Source organism: Cololabis saira, chromosome 2 (genome assembly GCF_033807715.1).
Source record: "Cololabis saira isolate AMF1-May2022 chromosome 2, fColSai1.1, whole genome shotgun sequence".
NCBI classification, from domain to species: domain Eukaryota; kingdom Metazoa; phylum Chordata; class Actinopteri; order Beloniformes; family Belonidae; genus Cololabis; species Cololabis saira.
In genome coordinates, this window is record NC_084588.1 from 12,616,888 (window position 1) to 12,636,241 (window position 19,354).

Genomic DNA, 19,354 nt, shown 5'->3' on the forward strand with positions numbered 1-19,354 from the left:
GAACGCAACCCTTCCTGTCGCCGAGATAGGCAGCAGGACAAAACGTTAAAATAGCACTAATAAATGCATATATTGATCTTGTCCATCACATACATCTACTCACGATATAAATATACATTTTATGGTCACACTTTGTCTGTTGAAAAATGAGCGGATATATTATTTCGGAACCCTAATGTCAACATCTGTTATGAGATTCTGTTATAGTGGGAGGCCCCGCCCCCTCCGGTGTTGTCATGGTAACGTTTTGCCCCGACTGTTAAACAGGAAGTGCTGTACAGCTGATGTCTCGAACGTTAACCGTTGAACGTTAATTAAAGCAGAGACGTTCAATAAACTGTATAGCGTATCTTTGATTAAAGTACTGCTGAAGTGATAGAAACGCTCCATGTCTCCTCTCCATTTATTGAACACAAACAACATCTTAACCCCTAAACCGGAAGGAGGTTACCAGAACTTTTGAACTTTTTTTAAAAACATTTTTTAAGATGTGTTTGCATAACTTAAACACACAGAAATGTATTAGCACTATGATATATTATACATTTGATCATCCTTGATCATCCAGGATCATCCTGTCAGACTGGGGAAGCGGTTAAAGGGTCTCTAAATAGCCATGTTAAGTTAATGGGAAAATTTCAAAAGGTGAAACAATCAGTATTTAAAGGGGAAAATAAACTCAGAACTGGTCCAAATTGAATAGTATGACTGTGTATAATACTATCATCGATATCTTAAAGAAATCTGGCCACAAAATACTCGTTAAAAGATTTTGACTGATTGTTTCCAGCTCAGCCCCTTAAATAGGTCTCTGAATATACAAGTCAAACATCCATGATCTGTACCAACAAGAAAATCAAACTTTGTCGTAGGACAACAGTGAAGACATCGTTGGAAAGGTCTTAACCTCAGGAGCAACATATGTCAATATGAGATTTGTGGGCAATTCCTGCTCCCCAGGTGTGCCCTTTGAACCTTGTACCTGTGACACTTTTGAAGGCCTATAATTCAACAACAAAATATGCTAGAGACATGGGGTCAACAGTTTTGGAAAGCTCTGCACCTCTACTATCATGCCCGACAGTAGTCCAATAGGGGGCGCCACTGAATAGGGTCAAAACCTATAAAAAACATGATTTCACCCTCTTACCAATACAAAAGTCAAAATCAGACCGAACAGGCGTGCTTCCCACCCTTAAAAACATATAATAAGCTTGCAAAGTTCGTGATCACAGTTTTATATAAGCGCTAATTCATTGGAACTACAAAAGCTATGACGTAGCACAATGCTGTGTATTGTAACTTGGCGCAAATTGTAGTTCTGTAACCTCTTCCGGTTTAGGGTTAAGATGTTGACATTAGGGTTCCGAAATAATATATCCGCTCATTTTTCAACAGACAAAGTGTGACCATAAAATGTATATTTATATCGTGAGTAGATGTATGTGATGGAAAAGATCAATATATGCATTTATTAGTGCTATTTTAACGTTTTGTCCTGCTGCCTATCTCGGCGACAGGAAGGGTTGCGTTCAGTGGCGTAACGTATTAAACAACGTTTCAAGACCTCATCCCTCGATCTTTGTTTCTATGAAGTGTTAATGTGGTTTATAATTTGTTTTAATATGGCGTTGTAAGAGCACAAGCTGTTAAAAATAAGGGCAGTAGAATACAGCAGGTAAGTATTTAATTTAGGAGTGTCATCAAACCACACTTTTAAATTGAAGTACTGCTCTGATCGTCACATATAGACGGGATTACATTGGAAGTGTCATACAATTTGGTGTATTCTATTTGTGTCTGAAAATTTCTCGCTAGAAATGTCATCAAACCATCTTTTAAATTGAAGTATATGCATTTAAAAAAAAAAAGAGGAATGGGGAAGCCGCTCGCGGTGATCACCTGCTCCGAGCGTCAAATCTAGCCGCAGACGGGATTACATTGCAGCCAATAGGAGCCTATTTGCGCCTCCGGAGTGAGACTGTGTTGCGTCATTAATCATTGTCTGATAATGTCTCTGAATGTTTGCTATAAACACTGGTTTGTGCTACAGGTGTATTTATTATTATACTAAATATTAATATTATGATTAATATAAATAATTAATTAATTTCTGCATTATTATTATTATTATTATTATTATTATTATTATTATTATTATTATTATTATTATTATTATTATTATTATTATCATCATTGTTATTATTATTATTAGTATCATTATCATTATTATTATCATCATTCTTATTATTATTATTATCATTCTTCTTCTTCTTCTTCTTCTTCTTCTTCTTCTTCTTCTTCTTCTTCTTCTTCTTCTTCTTCTTCTTCTTCTTCTTCTTCTTCTTCTTCTTCTTCTTCTTCTTCTTCTTCTTATTATTATTATTATTAATATTACTATTATCATTAGCATTATCATTATTATTCGGGGGGATCCGTCACGTGATCAGGATCCCCCCTCGTCACTCTATGACATAGAGGGGACGCCCAGGGAATCCCCTGTGGTTGACGAAATGGGAGAAACTTTAAATATCGCCTGTCTCTTCTTAAAACAGCGTTAAAAACATGTTTTTACAAACTGGCAGTAAAAACCGTACCTTGCGCGCCAAAAACGCATAATTTAGCCACTATAACAAAGAATAATATATAAATAATAATAATGTCATAAAACGTGTATATATCACGACCACGCCTCCCATTGACTTTGCATAGTACTATATCCGTGGTGGTCAGATTAAAACCTCATTAAAACACTGCTAAAACAGCGTTAAAAACATGTTTTTACAAACTGACAGTAAAAAACCGTACCTTGCGCAACAAAAACGCATAATTTAGCCACTTTAACAAAGAATAATATATAAATAATAATAATGTCAAAAAACGTGTATATATCACGACCACGGATCCCATTGACTTTGCACAGTACTATATCCGTGTTGGTCACACGGAATTATAGCACTTTCCGTGTTGGTACCACGGAAAATAGGTCGTGGGCATTATCCGTGTGTATATCACGACCATGGATCCCATTGACTTTGCATAGTACTATATCGTGGTGGTCACACGGAATTATACCACTTTCCGTGTTGGTACCACGGAAATAGGTCGTGGGCATTTCCCAGACTTTTGTGAGATCAGGTTGCTTTGCATAGTAGGCTACTATATCCGTGGTGGTCAGATTAAAACCTCATAAAAACACTGCTAAAACAGCGTTAAAAACGGGCTTTTACAAACTGACATTAAAAAACAGTACGTTGCGCGACAAAAACGCATAATTTAGCCACTATAACAAAGAATAATATATAAATAATAATAATGTCATAATTCGTGTATATATCACGACCACGCCCCCATTGACTTTGCATAGTACTATATCCGTGGTGCTCAGATTAAAACCTCATTAAAACACTGCTAAAACAGCGTTAAAAACGGGCTTTTACAAACTGACATTAAAAAACAGTACGTTGCGCGACAAAAACGCATAATTTAGCCACTATAACAAAGAATAATATATAAATAATAATAATGTCATAATTCGTGTATATATCACGACCACGCCCCCATTGACTTTGCATAGTACTATATCCGTGGTGCTCAGATTAAAACCTCATTAAAACACTGCTAAAACAGCGTTAAAAACGGGCTTTTACAAACTGACATTAAAAAACAGTACGTTGCGCGCCAAAAACGCATAATTTAGCCACTATAACAAAGAATAATATATAAATAATAATAATGTCATAATTCGTGCATATATCACGACCACGCCCCCATTGACTTTGCATAGTACTATATCCGTGGTGCTCAGATTAAAACCTCATTAAAACACTGCTAAAACAGCGTTAAAAACATGTTTTTACAAACTGACAGTAAAAAACCGTACCTTGCGCGACAAAAACGCATAATTTAGCCACTATAACAAAGAATAATATATAAATAATAATAATGTCATAATCCGTGTATATATCACGACCACGGATCCCATTGACTTTGCATGGTACAATATCCGTGGTGCCCACACGTAATTTTACCAGTTTCCGTGTTGGTACCACGGAAAATAGTGGTGAGAGGTCGTTGGCATTTCACGGATTTTTGTGAGATCAGGTTGGTCAAGGGTCAACGCCCCTGTGATGTCACCCAAAGGTTTCTGAGGGGTGCTACTGAAGCCTGTTTCTCTTTGTACTGTGCAGCGTCGGGTCACAAATGGGTGGAACGAGCAGGTCTGGGAGGCACCGGCAGCACAATCAATCACAGTCAGCTATTCTGGCTTCGCTGACTTGGTTTATGCTAACCTATGATGCCGATTAATGTTTCTTTACCATCATTCTGATTAGATCTGTACAAACATCCTCATTTCATATGTCACTACATGAAAAACAAGCATCCAAAATGGGTGTGAGTGTCTCAGAGCTCTGCTGGAACCTCCCGGTGCTGCTCGAGTGATAGGCCAGGTTGCAGTCGGGCCGTCCCACCAGCGTGACTGTGGGACGGACTTCCACTGCCTCCATTCAGAGTGTTTCCAGGTCCAGAGCTGTGAGCAGACCATGCCCAGACCTTCATAATTCAAACTATCAGATGATTTGTCCCTCCATGAAGGATTTACTGACATCTCAGGGTGAAGCTGCATATCATTCCACCTTTCTGGCAAAAAAAAGTCACTGACACTTTGGAGAAAAAACGATGAGATTGCAGTTGTGTAAGGAAGTGTAGGCAAGCTCAGAGTCTTTCTACCTTCCTCTGCGTCTCGTGTCTTCTTTCCAACTCTGCCCTCGACCATCATGTCCACCAGCACGCCACAGAAAGCCTTCAACACGGGGTGGGACTGACTGACCTCCACCTTCAGGAAGTGGGTGTAGTAGTAGTAGGCTGGATGAGGCCAAAGGGAGCAAGATGAAGATCATTCAGGTGAAGCTGACACGCTTTCAACAGTGACTTTTGTTGCATATTTTCATGAATAAAGTTCATGCTGAAATCAGAAAAATAACGATTTAATTCCCCAACTAACAAGTCTACCCAGCTACAGTTCATTACCTGGGTCGTAGGACTCTGCTGTGCGGTGGAGCAGGCTGATGTCGAGGCGACCAAGATGAATGATGTTGTACAGAGCCGTTATCACCATTCTCCATATGGCAACGATCAGTCCCACCATGATGTTGACCACAAACAGCAGGTACGTCAGGAGGAACAGACTCTCCCTGAAAGTCACCAAAAATAAAATGTAGAATTTGTAGATGATTAATAAAATCAAACTGGTTACTTGGAGTTTTGTTTAACCATTACGTAGCATTTGAGGCACATTTCTAAATTGGATAAAATAATGTTTGTTTAATTAATTAATTAATCAAAATCGGACGGCAAGAAACTTCCAAACTAATGGACTGGCTTTCTTAAACCCTCATTAATGTGTCAATAAAACAAAAACTATGACCAAGTTACATTTTTGGCTTCACATCACACGTTGCTCCTTTAACACAGCTGTAGTAGATTTCTAATTGGTCTTCCTCAGTTTATAGCAACAGCGTGCTCAGGTCCTGAACCGAACCTCAAAGGTCCTGAATCTAAAAAGATGTAGCAACTATTTGGAGAAGATATTCCATTCAAAGTGAAGGTATATGAGACAGGGTCTGGAGTATGATTTAATAATAATAATGATTTATATTGGTTGCTGCTTGTAAAATACAATTATTTTCCCACTGAACACACAACTCAACAATGAACTTTATTCCCACGAATAAGCTGGAACATATCAAGATACCTGTTTTTCAGACCTCTGGTTCCAGATTCCTGGTTGATGAAGAAAAACTTAGCAGCGACATGCTGAAGGGCCGTAACCAGTAGGAGCGTGACCCAGCCGGGCCTGAGAAACCACAGGGATGAAACAGTATTACTTTTGTATTTTTAAAGACATGAATACAGGAAATGTTGTTCACTCACTCACCATGCTTTTCCTGCAATTTCAAAGACAATGATGTTCCGGCCGTAGAAAACAGGGATGATGATCAAAAACACCAGGAACAGAAAGCAGATGAAAAACACGAGCGTCTGGATCGCCATTCCTGCACAAATCAACACAGAAAACAACCTGCTTTTTGACTTTCATGAATAATTCTTGGTTTGTTCTGGTCCTTTCAAATTGAGGGTACTGCCAGTTTGGTTTATTAAAGTATTACCGAGGCAGACGACGGCGGCCTGATATCCTGTCAGACCCATCCAGCAGACAACACCAGATTTAGATGGACGGATGGTTTTCTGGGTGTTGTAAATGCTGTACACGTCTCCTTTATACAAGCCCTTCAGGTTTGATCTGATGGAAATGAAACCAGGGAAATATCAGCTTCATGCACACTGACACATGAAAGGCTCAGTAGTAGAGCCTGGAAAGATTTAACATTCATTTGCAAACCAAAGAAGTCATCTGGATAAACACAATAAAGTGGAATCATCTTTAGTATTTATAGTTTTCTGTCTGTCATCAGCGTCTAGCACGCGTTCAGTTCATTTTCGTCGAGCGGTCTAGACCTTGACTGGGCCAGCAGAAGACCTTGATTTTTCTTTTTTTCAGCCATTCTGTTGCAGATATGTTGTGGCGTTCGGGACTATTAGCTGATGCATGACTAGGGTTGCCACCCGTCCCGTAAAATACGGAATTGTCCTTTATTTGAGAAAAAAATGTTGCGTCCCGTATTGAACTAATACGGGACGCGATTTGTCCCGTATTTTCATTAACGCCCCATACACACGTCTGTCACACACACACATCAACACTAAATTGATCAATAATAACAAAATAAAACACAGGAAACATTAAGGCCAGCAAAATCTTTGTGGCGGGACAACAGGACCTGCTGCGTCTGTGCCCAGATCTTTCTATGTGCCAGACAGCGCTGCGGGGAGGACTCGGGCTTCACCTCCAGGTAGGGCTTGGGAATTGGGAATTAAAAGTTCCGTATTGAACCAATACGGACATATATTATGCCAGGCCCGGTTCTAAGATGGTGCATAAGCAAGCATTGCACCCTCAGTTTTTATTTGCGTCGTTTTTTTTATTTCATTTGCAGTTTCTTTTATTTGCAGCGGCATTTGTTTCTGTTTGCAGCGTTACTTTTATTTTCAGCAATGGCGGGTGTCGGCCACCGTACTCCAGCCCACATCATTACTCCTCCACCGCTGTTCTTGACAGTCACAAGTACTGTAGGTGTTTACTCTGATTTTCTGATGTAGAAGGGATCATTCTCACATTGTATGACACACTTTTAGCCATAAGACGGACCCACACTGGACTCTAGGGTACTTGGATGTGAAAAGGAGTGGGGAGGATTACGTGGTTGACTCAATGACCCCAAGTTCTTCAAAGTCATCCCCCTCTCACCACCATGGTTACCAGTTGTGCTGGTAACAGCCCCTTCACCAAACATCATGCTGTGCATTATGGTCCAAAATCTCCTCTTTGGTCTCTTCGGTTGTAAGGACACCGCTCCAGAAGTCTTGTGGTTTGGTCACATGCAAGTATGCAAATCAAAACGGTGTTGTTTTTTTCCCCCAAATGAATCGTGGGAGTTCAGTCTTCCATGTCTCCTGTCAGGCAACTTTATCGTTTATTGTGGTTATTCATGGTTATGTCATCTGGGATGGGACTCTTTTGCAGTTTCTCTGCGCCGGCGTGAACTTGACAGGACATCCAGTCCTTCTGCTTTAATAGATGTGCTCACACTGACTAAAACTTAGATTTGAAGATGGGTGTGCTTTGTTTACCATAAGACTATAATCAATATTAAACAAAAAAAACTAGCAGTTTTGTAAAAAAGGAGCAATATTGCACTCATAATTAGCATTAAACTTTCATATAAAAGGAATTGATCAACATGTTGTGGCTGCACGTACCTGTGAAGGACCATGGACCTCATGAGCATTACTAGACTGACCATACAGGACAGGGTCATCGCGCACAGGTAGCACACTGGTGACATGATGCAAACCACAAACACAATTAATATCCAATTATTAAAGCTTCTCTCTCTGATTGTGTTCAAAAGTAAAAAGTAAAATGGCCACCTCACCTTCCAGCAGCCATGTGTAGAAAGTCACGATTCTGACGACCTCCATCCTGTCGTCCGACAGCACGATGCCGAACCCCAGCAGCAGGAAGGCGATGTTCTCATCGATTCCTGCGCGGACGATGTGCAGCGTGGGGACGGCCAGGACGACTAACAGCAGCGCGGTCTGAGGGGTGAAACAGACGGCAAACATGTCACGCTCAGGTCTCACAGAGGCAAGCAGCTGCAAACGGTCTTTGGTTTAAAAAGCGTACGTGATAAATGGCCACGAAGGTCACAAAAGAGGATACAGCCAACTTCAGTGGGAAACGAAACACTGAAAGAGACAAATTATTATCTGCAGAGAAGCTTTTCAATATTAACCAGGAAGATACCATCTTAATAAACTATCACCACGTCACTGAGTATGTAAGTATGTACTGTATTTTCTGGACTATAAGCCGCTACTTCTTTCATAGGTTTTGAACCATGCGGCTTATACAAAGGTGCGGCTATTCTGTGGATTTTTCTTCCACCACTCGGGGCGCTCTAACCGGAATTAGAATCAAAACTAAGACAAAATAAATGCTAAGATACGCTACTTCTTCTTTAGCAGATAGAAGTAGGTAGAAGCAGATTTCAAACAGATAAATAGATAAATAAATACCGGTTATTTTCTTTTGGTTCTTTCCCGTTTTAAGTTTAAGTTGCTGCCGTGTTAAAAGACACTGTTAGGAAAGGATCTATTTAGGTACATACATGTACATCATTTACAGTTCAAAATCCTTCTGTACATGTAGTAAATATCTAATCTAACATCATAAATATCTGCGGCTTGCACATCTTTTTTAAATAGAGCGGATGCGGCTTGTATGCAGGTGAGGCTTGTATATCTTTTTTTAATAGTTTTTTTTTTTTTTAAATAAAGCAGGTGGAGCTTATATGCAGGTGCGGCTTATAGTCTAGAAAAGACTTTCAGGACACTCACCTTTTTCAGGTATATAAATATACCCCTTGATTATGTCGATGATTTTCTGCACCAGTGATGGTTTCTCCGTGTCTGAAGAGCTAAAATATATGAAAAAAGAACAGACAAACAATCATTTTAGTTGTGGATAATGCAGGATATAATGACAGGAAATAAAACTTTGCATTTGAGTGCGGTAATGCATCTGTGGTTTTTTTCCACTCACAAGACAGAAGAAGACTTCTTCCTCAGTAGCGTCTTGGCATAGTCTGTGTAGTACTTGCTGTCCAAGTCCTACGAGCGGCAGCATTTCAGGGCAGTAAGATGCATACAGGCAAGGTGAAAAAAAAAGGTTTGATTGTCTGAATATTCACAAAGTAACTGTTTCTTTCTTTCTGTTTCGTTCCTACATGAAAAAAAATCATGACACAGAAAATTAAAAGTGCATTAACGGACAAAAATAACAAACACCTGCTGCTGAAAGAAAGTCTTTCTTGTATTAAACCAGAACTGTCGTCATAATCTGCTCTCAGGACTGAGAGCACAAGCTGCTTACCGTAGCCGTGGTAACCATGGTAACCATGGGACCAAAAAAAGAATGATACAAATTATATTTCTTTCACATTCGCACCTCGTCAGTCTTCGGCCCTCTGACGAACAGCACAGGAAACTGGATACAGAGGTAGGCGAGGCACGCCAGCTGAGGCAGACTCGCCAGCAGAGCGTAGTACTTATAGATCTGGAGAAGGAGTTGGAGCAAAAGAAAAGAGAAGTCTCAGGGGATCTTCATTTTTCAATTTTTTTTATGTTGCTATGTACTGCAAAATCAAAAAAGTCACTAATGTCTTTTTCTAAAGATGTTAAATCCTGGTTGACACTGATAGGTGGTCGGTTCTGATTGTGTCTTGACAGCTTTCATCCTTTTCTGGTAAACATTAAAGCTGCAAAAGGCAAGTCTGTCTGATGGGGGTCGTTCTTGTCCCAGCATCCCCAGTTGGTTAAAGACTCTAATAGGAGCTGGAAAGATAAACTGCAGTTCTAGGTTTTTAGACTGAGAACACGTACAGCATTTATGGCAGGACTCTTTTTAAATAAAGGTATTTCAAATTTTTTTTCTTTTCTTTTTTTTCCCCACATGTACAATATCTACTTTGCTTCTGAGACAGCTGTCTTCAATAAAACTGCCACCCATCAGCCTGATTGGATACATCACCGTAGAGCAGGGGTCTGCAACCCAAAATGTTGAAAGAGCCATATTGGATCAAAAACACACAAAAAAAAATATGTCTGGAGCCGCAAAAAATGAAGTCTTGTATAAGCCTTAGAATGAAGGCAAATGGCGAAAGGCGAAATGTCGAGAAAAAAATGGAAATATCGAGAAAAGTCGAAATGTTGAGAAAAAAAATCGAAATGTCGAGAAAAAAGTTGAAATGTAGAGAAAAAAGTTGAAATGTCGAGACTAATGTTGAAGTACAATCTCGAGAAAAAAGTCGAAATGTCGAGGAAAAAGTCAAAATGTCGAGAAAAAAGTCAAAATGTCGAAATTAATGTTGAAGTACAATCTCGAGAAAAAAGTCGAAATGTTGAGAAAAAAGGAAAAGAGAAAAAAAGGGAAAAAAAGAAAGAAAAAAAGGAGTAAAAAAGGAAAAAAAAAGGTCAAACTTTTTTGAAAAAGCTCCAGGAGCCACTAGGGCAGCGCTAAAGAGCCACATGCGGCTCTAGAGCCGTGGGTTGCTGACCCCTGCCGTAGACCAACTTGGTCCACTCCTGACACTGAATGTTCTCGTGAGGTGGTCGTGTCACCTCTGGAGTCTTTGGACAGTCAAACTTCTGCCACACCAGGACGCCGAAGTGGGTGAAGGACAGGAGCGTCCCGAACACGTAGCCAGACTTGCGCTGCAGAGTGGCACAGACCAGCAGAGGATAGTACAGGACTGGATAGTAGAAAATAGCTATTATCTTCATGTACTCTGGGAAACAAAGAAAAGAAAAGGACAGAACATCAGAACATCAGCTACGATGAATGTGTTTTATCCACAGAGGTGATGTTTACGTTCTCTGCTCAAGTACGGTGCTTCATAAAGCCACAGACACACAAACAGGCAGACCCACCCTTGATGCTCGCTGGAGTGTCCTTGGAGAACGGCAGAGGGTCCGGGGCGATCACCAGCATGCTCAGCCGGCTGAACACCACACCGAAAACAGCCATGACCAGGCTCTTCTTCTGAGTCTGGTCCAGGAAGCTGGCTGGGCTGAGAGAGCACGCAGAAACCTTTAGCTGTGTTAGACCTCCCAAAACAAAGGGGGGTGCTGGTATTTGTTGTTAAGGATCTGAAATTCACCTGAAGATGCTGGACGAGCCTCTTGCGAATCCCTGGCAGAATTTGTTTTTCCTGGTGATAGCTGCCAGGATTAACATAAACACCAGCTGCGGGGACGGACAAAACTCAAAGATTAAACCAGGAAACATGTGCACAACCGGGTTTTCAGTATTTGAGAATAAAATAGTGTTTCTGTGTTTCTGTAAAACTGAGTAAAACATACTCTCCCGATCAAAGATCTAATTTACGGTGTCTCCATCTCAAACCTGGAGCAAGCTAAGAATCACATCAGACTTATTTTCAAGAAACAAGAAAAATATATATATTTATGAACATAAAGGTAAAGACAAGAACTGAGCACTCTACAAAAAGAGTCTCTGTGACGTCACCCGCAGATTTTCCATCCACCCTCATTTCAGATGTTTCAGATGCTAAAAGCCGAGCTCTGAAGCTGTCGCTCGGTTACCTAGACGACCCAGCATCACGAACCACACAGGACCGACGAGGAGCTCAGTCCTGCAGGTCTGTGGTGGTCTAGTTAGTCAGTCTGGAAGGTTCCTGGAAAGGTGTGGGGCAGTATAAACTAGGAGCCTGAGAACTGGAGGCCGTGCAGCCGTCCGTCCTCTGGTCAGCCCCGGTCAGCAGCCTTTGATCAGGGTCAAAGGTCACTGCGTCCAGCAGCTTGGCTACGCTTGGACCCCAGACCTTTCCAGGCCAAACCAGATCTGTTCCCAGCAGACTGTTTACAGCAGCACAAACACGCCAAGTTCACTTTAAAGAAAAAAATGAAACACTGCCTTAATTATGTATAAATCTTTTATCTTATGAAGTCTATGACAACTCACCCCTGACACCGTTGTCATGGGTGTGAAATCTACCGATGGAGATCAGACCTGTTTTTTGGAACCAGTTTGTGAAGTTGGACATTAACCACCGTCTGTCAGGACTGGTGTGGTGAGGACCCAGATGCAAGAGAGCGAGGCAGGAGTTCGCAACAAAACGGGTTTATTTTACAAACCAAAAAACAAAGTGCTGCTTGGCAGGATCAAAAACACAAAAACAGTGATCAAAAAACTAGAGCAAAAACAGGCAGGACACATGAAGGAAAACACAGTACGGAACCACAAGGAGCAAGGGAATGACAAGACCAGATATACTCAGGGGATAACGAGACACAGGTGCAGACACAATCAGGGCAGATGGGACACAGGCGGGGCAAAAAACAGAAACAAACTGGGGGGAATGTCAACCACTGACACCGTCCAAATGTGTGTCAGTCCCCGTTAAGCTCCACTGTGATATTTTTACCACGGAGGTTAACGGAGACTGACATGGATTTGGAGCCTGTCCCCGGTGGTCACTTGAGAAACTGCAAGTTTTGGGACTTCAGCGTTTTAAAAGAATCAAATGTTTTATTTGCAAAAAGATGTTAACTCAGAGGTTTCGTGACTTTAATTTCATGCAAACAAGGTTCTAATTTTTTAACCAATGTATACAATGTATATAACAGTCAATTTTTTTGTGTAAAGCACAACTTTACTGGACACATTTTCTCTTTATTCAACTCTCAGCTGAATCCAATCAACTTAGTCCCCTTTAATTGAAATGTCTCTGGTTTTTATACAACATCCTCGTACCACAAACGCTACATGTCATTGCATTGTTTATTTTTCCAGATCGAGTCAGAGTTTTTTTAAGGACAAAGACTGTCCTTAAAAGTTACATCCTTGTTAAATAATGCAGCATCGTTGATGAAGTCTCCTGTAAGTCAGAAGCAGCTCATTTAAAGAACTTTTATGATAAAAGCTTTTTCAGGCCATGACCTCTCGTTATGTCTGTTCATCAGCGGTGGTCCAGCTGCCACGGTTCATTTAATGTGATTAACTGAAGAGAGAAACGGGGTCACGTCCGTCCCGGCGTACGCTGAGGATGCTATAAGACGGAATGGTCTTCACTTGTAACTGAGTGAACGTAAAAGGACAGTCATTAAACCGAGTATCTGTACGATATAAAGACTTCTGTTACAGAAGCAGTAAAACCATTGGAGGTTCATTGTGTTTCATTGGTGTTTTCCATAGATGGAGTTCAGTAACAGTGAACCGTGTAAACGTTTGTAGACGTCTCATACCAAAGTGAAACCACCATGAACCTCCACTGATGGTGACCAGGATCCTGGAGACCACAGGTCCTCCAACTTCCTCCTGGCTCCTGAGGCACCTGTGCCAAGGTTTAGGGTCCTCTGTAGGGTTTCAAGTTTTGTTTCTTGTGTTGTACTTGGCTCTTTAGTTTCTGTGTTAATGTTGGTGTTCTTGGGTCTGATATTGTTTTCTCAGCTCCGTTAACTTTCACTCTTGTTTTGCTTTGAAGGTCTGCCCTTGTCTTATTTTTCTGTTTTACGGCCCTCTGCCTCGTCTCTGTGATTGTTTAAGCATGTGTCTTGTCAACCCTGTGAGGGTGTCTTGTCTTGTCTTTCTCTTCCTCACCGCTGGTCCGTTTTCTATCCTGCCTGTTTACATTTCCACCAGGTTGTTTTTTTTTGTTTTTTTTTGTTTTTTTTTTAAGTGAACCTCTTTTTGCATTTTCTTTGTTTTCCTGCAAGTGCTGTGCTTTTTGGTGAATCAAATACTTTTTGTTTTGCAACTCCTGCAGCCTCGTCTCCTGCACTTGGGTCCTCCTCACTCCGAACCTTGCTTAAAAATAACAAGTGCAAAAGCCACTTTCGGTTTCAGTGGTTGGTTTGATTCATTTTTAAGTTTTATTCATTTTTTGGTTGCATCCAAATTCATTGTATGCATTAGCTATCGTTGCCTATCATGTAAAGTCCAAGGAAAAAGAGCATAAATGCAGAAATCCAAAGAAAATACATAAATCATAAAATGTTAAATCATATTCATCAATCAGCTATATTGTTCAGTTACAGTGTATACTACTTAATTGTCAGTTCACATCGTTAGCTTTAATTATTTTACATTTCAAGCTTTTTTTAACCCCAATAGACTTTTGAGTAATTTCAGCTCAAGTTTGTCCCACAATTTTACTCCCAAAACTGAAACACATCTGTATTTAATATATGTTCTCACTTTGCTTTTTTCAAACAGAAACACTCCTCTTAAACTATAAACCCCTTTTTCTCACTTCAAAGAATGTTTGAATGCAGGGAGGAAGAGTTTTATCCAACACAGTAAACATTCCCTCTAATGTTTTTAAATATTAAAAAAATTCACATGAAGGATCCTGGAAACAAATGATTAGTTGATTCCAAATATCCTGCTTAATCTGTTTTATTCTAGTTGACCTTTGTTTTTTTTAAAGTATAATTATTTTTAGAAGTATTTCTCCATACCATGTCAGCAGAATACTGACAGACTGTATTCTGACAGTAATAAAACCCCTTAGTGTAACATAGTTAGAGCCATGCAGGCGCGATGCAAGTGTGTCCAAGAGCGATTGTGTGAATGATGGGGGTAACATCGTTAATTTACGTGGCACAAACTGAGATTAATTAAGTGGTTCCAAAGGTCACAGAGCACATGAGCTTGGATTATGACACACACATCCGTATCACCTAGCAACAAAACTTCCACTGCACTGTGTTTGTCACACATGTAATTAAACATTATCTAGGTTAACAACAAAGTCTTTAATTCCACCTTATCCATGCCTCATTGAAAGTAAGTAACACATAAATGTATTTCAGCTCTTGCCTTGGAAGAGGACTAAATCCACTTCTGACCATCTGTCTTTTATTCATCTGTCTACGTATTTTCAGATTTGACCCTCGCTCATTAGTATGACAACTTGTCACCCAGAAAAAACAAACAACCAAACAATGGTTTGCTGATATGCCAATCCTTCCGCTACAGTTTGGGGAGGTGACACACTAGGACTAACAAAAAAGTGCTTTAATTGAACAAAAATCACTGCAAGCGCAGGAAACCAGAAATTATAACAAACTCCTTCCAAAACCAAGAAAAGTACACAAGCAATCCCAGGAAATAATGACATGGTAACAAATGAGGTGAAACACAGACGGGCCAGCAGGGAGGACGGGAAAAATGAGGCAACATACACAGACAGAGGTTGAAGAGACACGGGTGCAAACCCAGGTACCGACCACCCAACTGGGGCTCATGGGCAGCTAAGAGTCGATGCAGTTCCTCGACTGACCACTAGAGGCTGGCTGCTAAAGAGAGTCAATCTCCACTGACTCTCATGTTAAAACATCCATTTTAAAGCAGCACTATGTAACTTTTCCACCTTAATATCATATTTCGCAGTCAAAAAAAAAAAAGAAAAGAGAAGTAAGAGTGATATAAAACATGTACTGTATGTTGTACTATTATACTAATTTATTGAAACACATGCCGAGTCAAACATTTACCAAAGCAGCTGCCAAACACTCCTAAACAAGGTAGCCGGAGACGTGGGTTGTGCAGAACTGCGGCAGTAAATCCTTCTAAAGAGTGGCGCTCCGACGAGGAGCTCCATTCTTTAGTAGGGATTTCATATGGATCCAAACCGTTAATAATCATTATTTTCTCCAAATACCGCTCCCTGGCTTCCTTGTTTAAGGTATCCCGGTAAATTCCAGTTCCTTTCCAGCAGTTTAACATCTTTTTTTTGCGTTCCGTCTGTTCACTTGGTGAAACAGAAAAGTCCGTCCCGTCTTCATTCGCTATCAAAACAAATGCACGTGACGGGGACAGGATCTTTCCGGCAGTACGCGCTGGTGCTCATGGGAAACGTAGTGTTCTTTCTGGTAAAGCACTACCGCTTTTGTCCAAAAGATGCCGCCAAACTCAACAAAAGCTGAAAGTTACGTTGTGCTGCTTTAAGAGCCGTTATAAACATATTTACGCCCTGTTAAAACAAAAAAAAAGTTCTGATATCAAATGTTTGATTTCACACCCATGACAACTCTGAGGGGAGTAGTATTTTTTTATTTTTTTTTTATTACGTCGGGCGTGTTTCTGTTGGCTTCCTGAGCGACATGGCACCCAGTACCAAAAGAGATGGCCTTCATCACTGCCCTTCAACAACCAGCGGGTCACATGACCCAGTGTTTTATACAGTCTATGTGCAAATAATCAGACTCAAGGAGAACAAGGAAGTCACACTCCGACTGATGAATACAAAACGTAAATAGATTTTCAAAATAAAAGGAACTACAGCAAAATAAACAACAGTGTCCTACATTTTATGTCATAATAACTCAAACATATTTAATTTCTCGTCATCTGTTCATCAGTGCTGCCAAACTCTTGTTCCACAACAAACACCAATATACTTTTTTATACTTACAGATATAGACAGTATACATATGTGGAAGAACTTGTCATCTGCTGTTGGGTCACATGGTAAAATAACTCTGAGAAAACAAAGGAAATTAAATAAGAATAGTCCGCTATTACCATGTGGAGCATTAACTTAATGTGATCATAAACATAGCAAGAGTGAATCGCTTGATGTCCGTGTCCACAGATCCATTTTAGAGTTTGGATTTTTAAAAACTTGTATGAAGGCATAAGGTCAACACAACACAAGTGAACACTTTTCCTTCCACATGAGGGACTCCTCTTGTACTCAGACTCCCTCTGTTACAGAAAAAAACACCTTCAAATTTTTATACTCACTCTTTGGGAGCAAGTGTTGGTTCTGCGTTTGAGTAAAAGTCTGCGTAGTCATAGTAGGAATAATCAAAAGGCTCGATCTCGACTTGGCTGTGATTCATCGCGGCTGTCTGATCAAGTCAAACACAGGTGAAGCGAGAAAAGTGCAGATCCAGGGACTCCTGCTGAGCCTCCTGCAGTCAGGCCAGCTCACTCAAAGCTCTGCTGTTTCTGCTGGTGCTGCGGCGTGTCGGACGGTCTGGCCCGTAACAACTCATTCCAGGCCAACCCAGAGCTCAACGCAGCAGATTAACAGCTGCAATGAGGGGAGGGCGAGGGCGAGAGAGGTCTGAGTTTACAGGAAATGAGAAAGGTGGAGGAAGAATTTTGTTCTTTGGGACATTCAGATTCTTCTTTTCCTACTCAAACAGCATAAACATTGACAGTTATTTATTGTATTTATTAAGAATAATGTCTGGTAAAGGTCTTTATGTTAACTTTTCTAAAACCACGTTGGGAAAAAGTATGCACATGTGTAACAATGATGATTTTCTTGTAATTTTGAGCTTTTGCACTGGTGTTTTCCTGTTTCTATTGTGATAGACTTAAGTATTGGAACAAAACTGGGGTTGAAACTAGAATTTGAAACAGAAAATACAACACCTCACTATGTTTAAATATAAACTCTGACAATTTCTTTGGCTTGATGTAAAGAGCTGAAGTATAATAATCTGAATTAAATAATGATGATGAATGATCTTCCTGTAAGTCCATAGCACTCTACCTTTATCCACGCCTCACCAACAATCCTGCCACTGAAAGACCAGTGGAGATGCCAAGGCCTGCAGCATCATCTTCTCATCTTACCAGTACCTTCTGGTGGTGCTGGTACCATGGGTGCCTTTCAGGAGAGGGCAGCGACTTAAGAGCTGAGGGAATAATCAATGCAACCAAATACAGAGCAGTTCTGGAGGAGAGAAATATCATCCCTCCAGCTGAGACTGGAGGGGTGTTTGGTTAGGTTAATATAAGTTTATATCCACACAAAGCATCTCTGAAGAGATCTCAGGATGTAAATTACTTCCTAAAGGTTTTCTGGCATCCTCATGAAAAGAGTTACGTTACCATGACGATCTGACCCCGTTACCTCATGATGGGGGTCTGAAGTAGTTAAACTGTTGCAGATCAACAAAATATTAAAATATTAGGGGCTCTACCTGTTGTCCATCTATCTATTACGTTGTTGTTGATTAAAAAAAGTGAAATGTCAGGTACGTTCTTTGCATTTAAATGCCATCAGCTCTCATCGTGGGCCAATTCGCTCAGTTGGGAACTTCTCTAGAAACTTTGACCGGACTTAAAAAGATGACTGTCCATCGCTCATCTTAGTGTTTTTTGAATCCTTTTAGTTTGCCTGAGCTGATTTTTATTTACTGTCATTTCCACAACTTCCAACAAAAATCTTATATTTTTCAAGTGATGTTTCCAAAAGGATTGTTTTCCAAAACAGAAACCGTGTCCTTTTTTATCGTAACCCTGCCGTTACAGTTAGAACCTGCATCGTTTTCCTGCCGAGCAGTCGGTCGGCCTATTCAGCCCCAGCATGTCAGCTTTCTTGTTGAGGTTAGGTAATATTATTTTGTGCTGCAATGTGTGCTGAAGCGGTTTTGCCTCCCTCTGCTTGTTGCTTAAGAGACTAATCTTATTATCAGAGGAAAATCTCTTATTTAAACAAAGGCGAACTCTGTGTGCAGCAGGCTTAGGAAAGGTCAAATTGAGAATGTTGACACGTGAGGTAGAAGAATCTCGGTCCAGGTGCAGTTTTCACGTTAATTAAACCAGACTTGGTGTTGAGTGCTGGGAGCTGCCGGTGCAGAGCTTGATTTTAGACACAGCTTCAAAGCTTAAATGAAGACTCTCCGATCCATTTAGAGTCCTCAGAGCTCATCTTGTGGTTTTGTGAGTGCAGAATATGTGAAAGCTGCCGCTGTGAAATCAGAGGGAGATCTCCTTTGAGAGTTCAAAGTTTCCTAATCTGGGTCTGTGAGCTCCCTCATATGACAGAGGCCGCGGAGGCCAGCTGATTTTAATCCAGGCGTGAGACTCTTTACGCTCCACTGCTGCATTTGAGAAGACTTTTTATATCCTTCGTGTACTAATTGCATATTCCAATTAAAAAATACACATTTGTGCTTGATTTAAGGGTGGTTAACGAACTTACAATATCGTTTACCTCCATTTCTATCTCTTTTAATTATGTTTTTATGTTTTGTGCTGCACGTCTCCATTAAATGCAGCAGGAGTCCAGTTTTGTTCTTCTGTTGTGTCTGTCTGATGGTTTCAGTCTGTCTGAGTCAGAAGGCGAAGTAATCCTGACTGACGTCGCTTATCGGACTGACATTTAGCCAACATTCACTTCAGTCA

General features: G+C 40.5%; 1 protein-coding gene across 1 annotated transcript in view; it reads right to left on the reverse strand.

Annotated features, from left to right (window-relative positions):
- Positions 1 to 17,184, reverse strand: part of LOC133458250 (receptor for retinol uptake stra6-like) — a 28,631-nt gene extending 11,447 nt beyond the window's left edge. The window contains exons 1-16 of the mRNA XM_061737943.1: positions 16,955 to 17,184; positions 16,623 to 16,689; positions 11,343 to 11,428; positions 11,113 to 11,252; positions 10,804 to 10,970; positions 9,632 to 9,739; positions 9,227 to 9,294; positions 9,022 to 9,101; positions 8,309 to 8,370; positions 8,058 to 8,220; positions 7,882 to 7,957; positions 6,171 to 6,304; positions 5,939 to 6,056; positions 5,756 to 5,857; positions 5,032 to 5,195; positions 4,732 to 4,866 (exon numbers count right to left, since the gene is read on the reverse strand). Of these exons, the coding sequence (XP_061593927.1) occupies positions 4,732 to 4,866; positions 5,032 to 5,195; positions 5,756 to 5,857; positions 5,939 to 6,056; positions 6,171 to 6,304; positions 7,882 to 7,957; positions 8,058 to 8,220; positions 8,309 to 8,370; positions 9,022 to 9,101; positions 9,227 to 9,294; positions 9,632 to 9,739; positions 10,804 to 10,970; positions 11,113 to 11,252; positions 11,343 to 11,428; positions 16,623 to 16,689; positions 16,955 to 17,052 (1,768 nt within the window). The 5' untranslated portion in view covers positions 17,053 to 17,184. The remainder of the gene's footprint in view (positions 1 to 4,731; positions 4,867 to 5,031; positions 5,196 to 5,755; positions 5,858 to 5,938; positions 6,057 to 6,170; positions 6,305 to 7,881; positions 7,958 to 8,057; positions 8,221 to 8,308; positions 8,371 to 9,021; positions 9,102 to 9,226; positions 9,295 to 9,631; positions 9,740 to 10,803; positions 10,971 to 11,112; positions 11,253 to 11,342; positions 11,429 to 16,622; positions 16,690 to 16,954) is intronic.
- Between the last annotated feature and the right edge of the window lie 2,170 nt (positions 17,185 to 19,354).